The sequence below is a fragment of the Vipera ursinii genome, assembly GCF_947247035.1.
Source record: "Vipera ursinii genome assembly, chromosome: 1".
Taxonomy (NCBI): Eukaryota; Metazoa; Chordata; class Lepidosauria; order Squamata; family Viperidae; genus Vipera; species Vipera ursinii.
In genome coordinates this window covers 198,600,089-198,614,793 of record NC_139512.1, presented here as the reverse complement: position 1 = coordinate 198,614,793, position 14,705 = coordinate 198,600,089, and the positions used below count along the sequence as shown (strand labels likewise).

Below are 14,705 nucleotides of genomic sequence, written 5' to 3'. Positions count from 1 at the left end.
AAGTAATAAAATAAAATAATAAAATAAAATAAAATAATAAAATAAAATAATAAATAAAATAAAATAAAATAAAATAAAATAAAATAATAAAATAAAATAAAATAATAAAATAAAATAAAATAAAATAAAATAAAATAATGCAGGGCCTGGGACTGTAGGGATCCTGTGAGTGGTGAGACTTGCAGGAAAATAGAAACCCTTGTGTATTGTCAAACTATGTACTGATCTGCAAATATTTGCATTATTAGATTGGTTCTAGATATGTTTTGGGGGTTTGCTATTATGAATGGAAATTGGTACACCTTTTTAAACCTATGAATGTAAAATAGAGTTAAAGAATACATTGGGGCTTGTTCTATTCTCGGATTTTTGCATGAACGTGAGTGTTTTAATAACCAAAGGAGAAGGATTTTAATAACCAAATCCTTCTGAGATCAGCAGGAAAATTCTCAGCCACAATTGAGCACACTTTAAATTCAGAGACTTCCATTCCCTTTGACGAGAGAAGCACATTAACCATATGCATCAGCATTTGTGGGTATTTTTGCATGGGAACACTTTTATAGAGGAAAACAAGAGAAAACCTTTGTGTAAACAAGTTGCATGGCCATAAATTTTCCCTAAAGCTAATTAAGAACAGGCTTCCTTTGAATCATGTTGTTTTTGTTTAAACCATGATTTCTAAAAACTTAATGAGCATACAGTATGAACATGCATATCTGAGAGTAGAATTTGCTTCTACTGTGATGACCATCAACCCTATTCTTGTCCTGCAAGAAATAATTGCTCCATTGGAGATGAATATCCCTATTGGCATAACGCATTTTCATCGAATTCAGCAGGGAACTGAATAGTGTAAGCATTGTAGCAGTCCTTCCTTGCTGGTTCAGGTCATCTATATTTACTTATGTAGCCATTTAAACCTTTCAAATTTAAACATTTAAATCTTTTCTATACTATATGGAATGTGTAATAGTAGCATACTGGTATATCATATGTTATATATTTATATAGGCACATCCTATTGTAAATAAGAGTAAGAATTTATTGCATATATGCATACATATGTATGTATGTATGCATTTCTAATCGATGTGCATAGCCCATGCAAATTTATTTATTGTGAAAGCAAAGATCACAATAATGTCTCAGAAAGCCTTCTAAATGGTAATGGAGGGTCGCATTGAATTATATGTTGAGATGCCATTGCTGTGATGTAAGTTTTCCATTTGAACATTAAAAGTCTCATATTGTAGCAAAATAACTAAATGGGTGTATATATTTTCATAATTCCAATGGAAAAGCAATTCTAAGGAGCAATGGCATATTTTGATATTAATAGAATTATTATGTAGATAGATTCAATTTGTAGGACTTTATTTTATTGTATGCATCAGAATACAGTTATGAGTCCTTTTTGTGATACCGCTGATGCAAAATGATGTTTATTTATCATAACTGGGTTGTTGTTGTTTTTTTAAAAAAGTGGGAGTCATGGGATAAATTGTATACAGGCAATGAACTATGAAGCCTTGTGCTAATGTTTTATAATATGAGTAAAAATAAAGAGATGTTGTAAAGCAGGAGATCCCAGTACAATTGCTTATCAATAGCTATGTGACAGAGTAGTCTTTACATTTAGATAAAAAAAATAGAGCAGAACACACTGGTATGATTGTTTAAGAGGTTAGGCAAAGAAAACCTGCACTTTCTTGGAAAGGAAGTCTGTTCTCCATCTGTCTTTTCTATATTTAAACTAAATATAATCTAAGAACAAGTGAAACGAGAAGCTGAAGTCCCAAAACCTCACCAAAATATCTGTTGAAACTGACATCTGAAATTGGTTTGCTATAGGAATAGGCTTATTTATGTGTTAACTAATAAGTTTATACATGGACCTTTACAAACTCGTTTCAGTTTGTACAGTAAAATATCTACAACATTTCAGAACTGGATAAAACCTATAAAGCTAGTTATGTGAAAGGACTGGATTACTTTGCACTAAAACATAGCAAGGTGGACATCAGGAAAACTTCTACAGCAGGGGTGTCAAACTCGCAACGTCACGTGACGTGTTGCGACATATCACGACTTTTTTGCCATTGCCGGCAATGAGGTGGGCGCGGTTTCGCTATGATGCATCCAGCCCACGGGCCGGAAGTTTGACACCCCTGTTCTACAGGAAGAACATCCCACAAACTTGATGGAAAAGGCCCATCTTTCATCTCCTTGACCACAGCTGGCAGAACGTAAGGTAAGAGAAGACTAATAACGAGGCACATTGTTTCAAGTACTCAAGCACCAGGATTAATATTTTGAAGTGTGGTAACAAACAAATCAGGAATTATTGGATTCTTTTTTTAAAAAAGCACTGGGAATATATTTCTGTTCTTCCAGAGCAGCACAAAACACAATGCATTCCAATCTAACTAGGATTCTACATGAGAATGACTAATAACAGCCAAGTTATTTACGTGCAACAGGAGGGTTCCATTGTCCTTGTAGACCAATATGGACTTTCCATTAGCATCTAATTGGACACTGTGGAAAATATGTAGCTGGATTACATAGTCCAGGAGTGCAGATTCTGTTACTTTCAAGATGTTATGTGATTTCCATTCTCTTCAGTCGTGAATAGTATGACGGATGATCAAGCCTAATTTATTACTTTGGAGATGGCCTTTGTGCTTATACAGTGGGATATTACATTTTCTCTTTTTTAATGACTGGTTCTATTTTCAAATCTTTGAATAAATAAATACCTGCTTTGAACTGGGTATAGTAGTCTTGCCTGGAGTGGCCTGACTTTGTAGCCAAGATTATAGGCATGTGAGACATGACCCTGAGTCCATTTTGGAAATGGGAGGATTTTAAATCATAATGTTTAAATAGAAATGCGAGACACAAATGTGCTTTATGCAGACATTTATATTTCCACTGAAAACATATTCAGATATATTTTGAAGGGCAAACCTGACTGAGCAGTGGGGAGCAATAATGCCAATGCTGCTACAACACAATTCCCTAATTTAATGTCCATGTTTTGTGGAATAATAAAAAGGAATCAACTGACTCTGCCAAGGATACCCATAGAATTAAATTTATCTCAAACAAATCGCATCATATAGAAGATTAAACTAACTCCATACAGTCAAAGGAGTGGGATCTAATCATCTACTGAGCCATTTTCCATATGATGTCCTCCCGGTAAAATTGCTGGGGAGAAGTAATGCCTTTCCTTATAGAACTCACTGCTAATACTAGACAACACAGAGCATGGTTTCCCAAATATTGGCTGCTACCTATTGCAGCTGGTCTGGCCAATGGAGAAGGGGCTAATGATGTTGAAAAGCCTATTATTTTCCTGGTATAACACCTTCTAGAAAACCAGATAGTTCCTGAAGAAAATGGATAGCTCTGTGTTTCCAAAATGGTGATACTTGATCCCCTTACCATGATTTCATGATTATAGAAATATCATGGAAGAGATTGAATTGGGTTAATAGCTAATAGTTTTTTTAAGCATATTGTGGGAATAGGCCCTATGGATGGCTTCACTGAACTGGGCAGTATCACTTACTGGAAACCACTTACTGCTTAAAAGGTAAAGGTAAAGGTTCCCCTGCACATGCGTGCTAGTCGTTTCCAACTCTAGGGGACGGTGCTCATCTCTGTTTCAAAGCCAAAGAGCCAGTGCTTGTCCGAGGACGTCTCCGTGGTCATGTGGCCGGCATGACTAGACGCCAAAGGCGCACGGAGTGCTGTTAACTTCCCACCGTAGTGGTCCCTATTTTTCTACTTGCATTTTTACCTGCTTTCAAACTGCTAGGTTGGCAGAAGCTGGGACGAGTAACAGGCACTCACTCTGTTACGCGGCACTCGGGATTCGACCCATCAAACTGCCGACCATTTGATCGACAAGCTCAGCGTCCTAACCCACTGAGCCACTGTGTCCCTTACTTACTGCTTAGGAAATAGCATTTCCCCCATCTGGTGGCCTTTAGAGGAACTGGTTTTCCCTCACCCCATTCCTTTTGGCATGCTGGCTGGAAGTTGAAGTTCAATATATCTGGAAAGCACCAAGGAATAATAAATACAGTAGATAAGGGAGTCCTTGCCAAGATATGCAAATACTCCTAATAAGAATAGTTGACATTATAATGGCCTGATTTTTTAAAATAAAAATTAAGTGTTAGATGCACTTATCATCTAAATGCAATTTTCTTCTAATAATCTATCATCCAGGAATTTCTTAGCAATTGAGGAACATGAAAACTTACCATGGGTGAAACCCACTGCTTAGAGGGTTTTGCCATGGAGTCTACTGTTAGTTTTGGTTTCATCCACTCATCTTCTTTCAGAGATGACTATGTAATCAGATGCACACCTATTGTTTCTTTCATGTGTACAACACCCTTTTCAATTACAAGGAATCTCCAGCTCTATAAAGAGAGTCAAATGAATTTCTTTGAAAGTGAGTAAGAAGGTTATGTGGACAGGAAATGCCACTTATAGTACCAGATCTGTATTTCAGAGATTGAATTAAGATAACTATAAGTGGGCTTTTTTTCTTTTTTGCAGCACTCTGCTATGAATATACTTCAGCACCGTGACCTGCAGCTTGACTATTGCAGTAGTTCTTAAACCTTTGCTAAGAAATTCTCAGTAAAATGGATCTGCACAAAAATCAGACTCACTGACAACAGACTATGATGCCCGCAAACCTGGGATCTGTTCTTCTTGTGAAACTTGAGCCACTGTATGCAGGTCCTCATGTTAAAACATTGCTCATTTAACTTTATATATTCCATAGTTGACCCAAATTGGAAACATCAGGGCTTTTTTCCTCATAGAACACCCAGAAAGGAGTTCCGGCACCTTTTTTGGATGGAACCTTGTAGGGTAGGCAAAGTGGGTTGTATGACATGTGTGAGTTCCGGCACCTTTTTCTTTTACAAAAAAAGCACTGGGAAACATACAGCTTAAATTCCTATACAGCTACCTCACTGTAGATTGCTCAGCCGTCTTATCATGCAACAAAGAACAATCTATCATTAAGCTTACAGTCAAATGTTTATAACTGCTGTTGGTGGCAACAGAACATAAAGTCTTGGTAAACCTACAAGAGATCTAGAAGTACCCAAACTTTTCACAACTGCTTGGAGAAAATATGATGCAGAAAGTCTCCTAATGTCCAGTGATTCGGTTCTTCTGTCACTCTATTATTTAAAAAGTTATCTATGAGTTCCATCTGGTCGTGTTGGTTTTGCATCCACCAGCTTAAAACAGAAGTTGCTCCACTATGTGTCATGACTACTAAAAAGGTAATTGGTGCTACCTGTGCCTGTACTTTGTATTTATATTTGGTTTTACTTTTAGCCTTTATGAATGGTAGGAAGAGTTGAAAACAGGTTTGCTATTTAATTCTCACAACTATCTGTTTAAAAAGGGGTAAGTAAGTTGCAGAGAAAACATCTCTGGAACAGAATATACAAATATTCACGTCAAATAAGCAGCTAACTCAATTGGGCTTCTAAGAGAAAATTAAAGCTACCAGTATTTTAATTTCTATGCAAATGTTCAGAAAAAGAGGGCCTTGGGCAATAATTCATAATTCTGTATCTAGTCAGGTCCGTTGCTTAGATTTAGAAGTGAGAGTCAAAGGTTCCACTGCCTTGTGCATAGAGTTCCAAGTGACTTCCTAATATTCTGCCTTTTGTGGTTAAATGGCAACACACATCCTCTGAGCAAATATATCTATGGAAGACAAAATGTTTATTAGGCAAAAAAAAAAGTCAACCAAATGGTACCAGCTAACATTAAGATATTTGCATCATCAGAAACTCAAGTATTAGTATAGTCCAAGAATCACTTCAATGAAGACATCAAATCCATTTGTATTATATTTCATACACTTTGGACATGCAGTGGCACCAAGCACGATGGCCCCAATCCCTTGCAAGTTGATCTGATTAAGAAAAACTAGTGATCTTAAAAGAGATGTACTTCTCCCCTATTATTTTCCTTTGAGTATCGATTGAATGGGGAATAGAAGGCATTTTGGTTCTTTCCTGGAGGATTGGGACAGTTTAATTCCAAACAAGATCTTGTGAACATATTAGGTCAGAAGTAATATTTAGAGCTGGGGATACATAAAACCAGTTGTTCAGGTCCTTCTTTCTTTTGATGGTGTGGCTACTCTTCCCCGTGTGCATTCTTCTAACTGAAGCCAACATAGGAATGATCTTGAAAAATTGGGGCTTCTGTTCAACAACAGCCCACAGAGATGGCAAAAACGAAGGATGAGGGAGTGACATTTGAATTTTGTTTAAGATCCTCAAGATGAAACAACTACAATTTTGCTATCGGTAGAAAAATTCAACTCCACATTCACTATTTTTATCACTCCATAAGACAATATAAGGGGAGAGTGATGAGGAATCAAGCAAAATACATTTTTTAGGCTACCACCATCAAACCATTCACATTGGTAGAATTCCATTTTTTTTTTAGCATTGCTATTAAATAAATAAATGAAAACCTCTGAGGATCACCTCTGCAATAATTGTAAGCTGGATTAATTGGCTCTTTGAAGGTGTATACTAATGGCTTTTGTCTTCCAATTTCTTTTTGCTGGTTTTCTCAGTCATGGTCTCCATAATCATAGCAGTTTCCTCGTGGCTTTGGATTTTTTCATCAGAGAATTTCTCAATGGATTCTACCATTTCTACCTTCTCATAACTCATAGTGCTTGGTGAAGTTAGTTCCTTATGCAAGCCATCCTGCTTATTGCATTGTTTCTTTACATAAATTCCTTCTTCATTTTGTTCACTTGGACATGGTGTGGAAAATGGTTCAGACACCCCAGTAAATTGCACTTTGGGGAAGAACTCTTCTTTTTTCCCAAATTCCCTCCACAACCTGGATACATCACCTTCCTTCTCTTTGCCTATCAGCTTGTACTCATATTTAATGTCTTTCTGCAACCTTGATCGCTCTTGCATTCTATGGACTTCGAATTCACTTTTGCAATGTTCAGGAGATCTGGGTAATTCTGGGATTGGTTTCATACCACGTGACCTATTTCCTTCAGCATCTGAAACAATGACCCTACCCTTATAAGGAATAGGTAAAGAATGGAGGCAGGTGTCATCATAGCTGCCTTTTTCTGCAATAACTACATATCCTTTAGCGTGGAACCCAGTTCTAGGTTCCTGCCTTTGGTAGCATCTGACTTTCTCTTTCACTATATTGCACAATTTGTCAAAAGCTTTGCTTATTTGTGCTCCATCAGGCACATCCTCTTCAGCTTTGCTGGGCTCGGTTTCTTCCTTTGTACCATTTGATCCATGTTCACTTTCTCTGAGTAATCCTTCCTGTTTGGAATCCATCAGAACTTGGTCAAATCCTTCTTGTGGCCGGTCAAACATTTTTTCTAAGGAAGACCCATTAGTAAGATCTTTTGGTGTAATCTCCTTCCTCTTAAAAATTTTCTTGGGCAGACTTCTTTGCCGTAACTTGGCACCAGCAATGTCTTGCATGACCAGTGTAATGTCTACATGAATAGAAATTAAAAAAAACAACAACAACAAATATAGCATGAGATGCAGCCCACTAAAGATGAAATGTATAGTTTGCAGACATTCCCCCAAACAGGGTTGATGAGAATGGCTTTAATGGCATGAATATTTGTTGAAGAAAATGTTAGGTCAGGCAGCAACTACACTTGCCCTTTGAGTGATAGACTCCAACATGTTGATTAAGCAAAGACAAAACCTAAATGTGATTCGATTTCAATCTCAAATTTAACTTGATTTGTTTAATCTTAGTTAATGCAATTAGTATGATTACTGCTTACATAATTGCTCAAGAAAATATCTGAATGGATGATTCAAATATGTTGAATATTTAAATGGAGCTACTGTATCGAGAAAGGAAAGGAACTTCTCCCTCCCTTTTTCTTTCTCTCTGTCTCTCTGTCTCTCTGTCTCTCTCTCTCTCTCACACACACACACAAACAAACTTTAAGTGGATTACATTTCTAATTTCATTAGGTACAGTCTATAAAGACAAAGCTACAGCTTTCAAATCTTACTATTACCTACAAAGATGCTCCAAGATCTTATGGATCATTCTACAATAAGGACTTCTGCAATACTGTGATTCAACATTAGTAGCATAATTTTTATAAGGAAACACTGGCATCTACCAGGGTCCTGTTGGACCATAAATGCATTACTGAAATTCGTGCAATTAGCAAGAAGTTGCAGGAATTTCAGGGGAGGCTCAACAGCACCCAGCCAACAGTTGATCTCAAAAAGCTACTGTAAATAAATCAGATCTAGTTAGTGCTAGAATGAGAGATCCCCAGGAAATCCCGGGGCTATAGACTACAGACTAGTTTAGAAAGGTTTTTTTTAAAAAAAAAAATATAAATCCTGGAGAATGAGCAAATAGCTTTCACATTGTTGACAAGAAACTTACGCAACTTAGAGCCTTCAGAAGTCAAGAAAGTGTTACTATTTTATGGAAGAAAGAAAGTTCATTTTAACGAACCAAAATTCAGGCATAATGATTTTATGGATTTCTCAGGATGCAGGATTTATTCCTGAGCCATATGGATACAAAACCTCATCACAAATATTTAAGCTCCCATTGAAGGAAGTGTTAGTTCATTTGAAAAGTATTGGCAGTATATTCTAGGAACTGCGGAGTTGGAGACCTCTCTCCTTCCTAAGAAATCAATAGATGATTTAGTTATTTTTCATCTTCCTTCAGAAAATGATTTTGTTACTAGTAATCCATAAGAAAAGGGTTAACATAAGTCACCTGGGCTATATGCTATCTCATATGAACAATGAGATCAGCCTACAGAAACATGGCACACATGCATGCTGCTTTCATAGGCTAAAATAATTTCTGTAGAGTCTCGATTACCTGTCCCTTTCAAGGTTGGGGTCTCTGATGGTCTGTAGGTCTGTGTAAGTAGAGTTACTGGAGTTCCAACAATAGCAGAATTCAGTCTATCACCATAGGGAAAAGGAAGAATCAATAAATTCCAGCAAAACAAAACCTAAACAACCATTAAAAATAATGACAAGGCAAGCCATCTGGGTTACATTCCTGTAATTGTGCATATTTGTTAATACTTTCCAAATAAGTTGTTTTTATTCCATTCCAAACTTGTTGCCTTAAGATGGGCTACATGGAATGCAATCCTAACTCTATACCAACTTCCCCAAATCCATTGTCATCAAGCATTCTAGAACAGAATGTCATACTCTGGCAGGTTAACAAAAACACTTATGAATGTCACTGGAAAATAACTGATGAGTAAGAACCTACGCAGAGAGGGACCCTGTTGGAGTAGCTGAGATGCCCCTAGAAAGCTCGGCGAATGGAAAATGTCCAGTGGTAAGAAATAAAACAAAGTGCTCCAGATTTCACATATCCAAAGCCTACTCAATCCCTGAAGTTTTCAGTTGCCTAAAGGAAAAATCAGAGCTGCTTCTGCTCACCATTCCTGAAAGTTACTCTTTCTCTCACTTCCCTTTAAGCATATAATGGGACCATATAGTTGCACCTCCTCCGCCTTAAAAAGATATGTGAATTAAAAATTTCCCTGCATGTTTACTCCACTAGAAAGGTCTTCTATGTGTGCAGAGGTGGACATGCTTCAGAGAAGCTTTGAAAATCCTCATACAATAAGGTACCCATTATAGAGAACCACAGAGAAGAACGTGGGGAAACAAAATAGGATTCAAATCCAAGAAAGTCAGAGAATATTAAAGTTAATCTGGCTTTGCCTTAAATCTCTTTGACGAAATAGAGAGGGAAGAAAAACACAGCTAGACTTTCAAGATTATGTTGTTATAATGTATATCAAAAGCGTTCCAGTATTTCTTGTGGAATCCGTTTCCTGATCTGGTCTACCTCGAAAGACTGGCTGCCACCGTGTGGAGGCTTCTAAGGACATCTACCTACACATTCATAAAGGCCACATTTAAGTCATGCTACTAAAATGAAAGGGAATGAAGCTGATCAGAGTACCATTTGTGCCTGTCTTTAACTCTTACTGACCAGCAAAATGTCTTAACAGGAGTTAAGGAGAAATGTATACCAGAGTACTTTCTGTTCTGAAACACCATTTTGCCAGTATTTTTTTTCCTTGCAGTTGTTGTTTTGTGGTCACACATGAATAAGTACAAGACAATATATTTGCAAGCAGGCAATTATGATTTATGGGCATAATATTGTCACTGCAGTTAAGAAAAGAGGAGTTCTCTATGCTTAAATCACTTTGATTTAAAAGAGGGGAAAAGTTGTACAAACCACAACTGTGGTGAGACAATTACAAGAGAAGTGTTATGAATGCAGATCTTTTCTAGATGATTTAAAATTATGTGAACGATTAATTCTATCTGTGCACATCTCTGAAACTACTGCAGATTTACTGATTTATTTTTTAAAAGATACACGATTATTCGACAGTAGTGCAAAGTGCTCCTCTTTAATATCAAAAGAGTTGAAACAGAAAAGCAGCCCTAAATTAGTTGCCTTAAATCTCTGGTCTCCTTACCCAATTAAAAACAAAGTTTATGGGGAGGGGGGGAAGATGGCTTTGTGTTCTTACAGGGAAGAGTTGAAAATCAACAACTGTAGCTGGTAGTATCTCAGCAACAGCAGAAAGTTATGTAAAAAGCCCGGAAAAAACACCTAGCACATTGACGTAGAAATGCTATTGATGGATGACTCAAGGAATATGTCGCGGGCTTCTAAAGTGAGTAATATATTCCATACCAATTAAAATTGGGTGCTGCACAACACTGGAAAATAATGTTTTCGTCTGAGAAGCTTAGACACCCAACAAAAATAGAGAAACCTAGAAAACTGTTATAAATAGTCGTATTATTTAAAATATTGAACAACATGGTCAAGACCTGAAGGTTAACCATTGAAATGATTTCTTAGACAAAACCTAGTGAAACTCTAAGCATCACTGTCTATGGAGATTCTCAATCATCCAAGTCGTGGTTGTCCCAAAGGTGCTTTTCAAAAGGCAACTGGACTTCCTTGGTTTTTGCTTGAAAACCTTTCACTTCTCACCCAAGAAGCTTCTTCAGTTCTGGCAGAATGGTGGGGGATAGAAGGATTTATATGGTTTGCAGCCATCTGTTTCTAAGCACTCTGAAGATCAGCCGTTAGCTTTCATGACAGACTCCCAGAGTGCTAACAACCAGATGACTGCAAAGAATATAAATCCTTTTGTCCCCCACCATTCAGTCAGAACTGAAGAAGCTTCTTGGGTGAGAAGCGAAAGGTTTTCAAGGGAAAAAAAATACCAAGAAAGTCCATTTGTCTTTTGAAAAGTGCCTTTGGATCTAAGAACCACTGTTGCTTTTTGCTTCAAGAATGTCCGTACCTGCTATCTTCATTTTCAATTATACGTTTATAACGCTCCAATTCACTTTCTAGGGACTGTTTATAAATGGACAGTTGGCGACACTGGTTGGTGTATTTCTCCAAGGCCCTTTCAGCATCTTCTATGCCCTTTCTCAGATTGTCAATCTGCTCATTATACAGGTGAATCTCATCATTATAGCTGTGCTGGGTGTCCTTAATCACCTGGTCCAGCATTGCTGTCTGTTTTGGAAAGAAAAAAAAGGAAGATGTGAGAGATTGCCTAAAGCTGGACTGCTAGGGGGAACAGCACAGTTCACTAACAGCAAAGACATGGAATACTATCCTATTTCAATGACATTTCAATGACACCTGTCATTGACACCTGTTTGTTTCAAGTATCACTTGGCATAAAAAAATAGGAGAAAAAATGACCAACATTAACACACCATAACAACGAGCAGCAGGGAAGTTGAGAAATCATATTTAGATAGCACAACACCCAAGGTGACACAAAAGATGTAATTTCTTAAAAGTGTTCATCTGTCCTAATATACATAATGCTAACAAAAGCCTGCACGTGTGCATCGAAGTTTTAAGTTCATACTCACCCAGTATATGGGATTAGTGTAGTATTAGTGTTTCTAATGTGTAGAGAAGTGAGTTCTTATGGGTTCAATATAATCCTGAATCTGTTTCTGTGATTAGAAAGGTTTCATTGGAAAATTAGCAGCAGGCCATCCCAAAATGGTAGCTTGATTTTTTTCTTCATTTTTTCAGTCGAAAGACTAGTGTAGTTAAGATTAAGGTTTAAGATTGAGACTACTTTTATAGATTTAGCACACCCATTTTACTTCACTCCCTTCTCTCAGACCCCAGTGAATTGTTGATAACTTTATAAAGTCACCCTCCTCCCACTCCACTGACAAAGTTCCTGAACACCATAACCTTTCAGGTAAAAGAAATGAGGCAACTACTGGAGTTGTATAGATGTGTAGTAACATGAACCTGGAACTTTACACAGGCATCTCAAGAATCTGAAGTGCCAAGGCAAGCAATGCTCTTCTACATTATATTCCCAAGAAAAATGGAAGCCCATTCCTTAATGAATCTCTCATTAAATTAAATTAAATTTTGAGATCCTCTGAGAGTGCTCCTGAAAGTCAAAACATCAAATCTGAATAAAAGCTACGCTTCTTCTTTCTCCATTTCTCCATTCCAGTGGAATACATATTGACCACCAGATGGTGCTCAGTCACCTGAAAAACAGATTTGCCTGACAGGAAAATTTATTATCACTTCATCATTGCTCTGGTAATACAAATGCAAGAAATCAGATCAACTCAAATATCGTTATTATGATCTTTGACCAACTTTTACAGTAAAATGCAAAACCAGCACTGGAAAGATTTATTATTCAAATAATTTTGAAAACTCAAGGGTGTATTCTGTAAAATCTTAAAAATTTTACTCAAATTTATCCTCGCAGATCCTGGGAACAATTTCCATTCCTAGGACTGAAGAGCTGGGCACAAGTGAATTGCACAGATTAAATACCCTACTACAATGAACCCTAACAGCTTATGTGATCTCTCTGATGTTTTTAGTTGATAGAGGAGAAGAGCAAGTAGCGATTCTAAGATATCCACAGAGTGCTAAAAATGAAACAGGCGTGATGCCAATAAAATCATGTAACATTAGAGAAAGGCAGTGATTTTTGTAATAAAATGTGAGTCTTACTAGTGAGCAAGAGGGCTAAAGTGACACTAATGCAAAAAATTAGGATGCCATTTTTTTGCATAAAATGATTATCTATGATGGTTTATAGTTGTCAACACTACAAATGAGCATGGCCATTTTCCTTCTCATTCTAGGTTGCCACATAGGGCAGAGGGAGGGTGGTTTCCCAGGTGCTTCGCTAGTCAAAATAATCTTTTGTCCCATGGGAACCAAGGTCATCGGCTGCTCCCGAGACTAGGGACTGGGTGTTGCAATAAAAGCCCATCAAATAATCATATTGGGAAATGTAGTTGCTTGCATAGGTTTTATGGGTGGGACAAATTGGAAAATTGTTACTTGTGTATCCAGACTTGGTTTCACTCTTGACCATGCCGATACTCTGAATTTGCAAGCCTTGGAGTTCTGCTTTAGTCATCCCTGTCTGTTGGAACCATGACAATAGGAGCATGAAAGAACAAACAGTGATCATACCCACTCCCCTAAAAGTGGGGCGGGGTGGAAATGGGAGAAAACCGATGGTTTAATCAAGCGATGATGATATGCCACCTTCTTCAGGGCAGGTGACATTACACTCTCAGAGAAGCACTGCTTATCTCCGGGTCCAACTGTTCACATGTGTCAAGCCCACAGGAGTCAATAATACTAAGACTTCAGAGAACTCTATTCCCTTACTCAATTTCTCAAGGTCAAAAGAATCCCAGGTTACACCACAGTGTGCCACCTTGCTCACCATACTGTCCAAATTGAGTAGATCCTAGCAACTTTATTCTCTAAGAATATGGTAAATCCATCTAACATGACTGTAGGAGCTTCGCCCTGTCCTATTCTTAAAAGAACCCAGGTCACTCTGAACAGAACCATTAATGGGAATTTGTGGATGGGATAAGCTCAGAGAAGAATACTTGAGACCTAAACTATTTCTCAGATAACCCCCTGCTTGTGAAACAATCATGACCCCATCTAATAATCTACCGTAATTTTAAAATTTAATTTTTCTAATGGTTTAAAAACTTTAATCTTAGCTTAAATCATAGTGTTTGTAAATCACTTATTCTAGAAAAAGTAACTTTTTTTCTCTCGAAATGATACCTCTGTCTGAAGCTTAAGTTTCTGGGCTTGGAGCTGGGAAAAAATGCCCTTGTATTCATCTAACTGACTCTGGAGTATTGGTATCCTTCCCTCGGTTATCAGCTTTTCCTGCAAACAAAACAGAAGAAGGAAATGTGAGTGAAATTGGATTGGTAACAAAGGTTTGACTATAGGTTGGAATGAAGGGGACTGAAAAAAAATAATCCATTTTTCCTCTTTGCCTGCAACAGTAGAAATGTGATAAATAATCCAATTGTCCAGACATCCCACAAAATTGGGTGTTATAGGGAAGTGGTCAGTAGTAAAGCCTACTGAGGGAAACTGAGGGAAACAAACAAAAAATACTTATAGCCTTCAGATGTGTTGAGCATCCATTATCCTCTCTTTCTTTGGCTTAAACAAATCTCTGTATTTAAGCTCACACTTGAGCATATATATTTCTGTAACCTGTCATTTATACGCAACTGCATTTTCTT

At 37.3% G+C, this 14,705-nt stretch overlaps 1 protein-coding gene across 1 annotated transcript in view; it reads right to left on the bottom strand.

The window, feature by feature from the left end:
* Positions 1 to 6,602: 6,602 nt before the first annotated feature.
* BFSP1 (beaded filament structural protein 1) overlaps positions 6,603 to 14,705 on the bottom strand; it is a gene marked incomplete at both ends in the record, with an annotated part of 30,668 nt that continues 22,565 nt past the window's right edge. Inside the window, 4 exons of the mRNA XM_083349753.1 lie at positions 6,603 to 7,555; positions 8,938 to 9,023; positions 11,423 to 11,643; positions 14,230 to 14,337. Of these exons, the coding sequence (XP_083205879.1) occupies positions 6,603 to 7,555; positions 8,938 to 9,023; positions 11,423 to 11,643; positions 14,230 to 14,337 (1,368 nt within the window). The remainder of the gene's footprint in view (positions 7,556 to 8,937; positions 9,024 to 11,422; positions 11,644 to 14,229; positions 14,338 to 14,705) is intronic.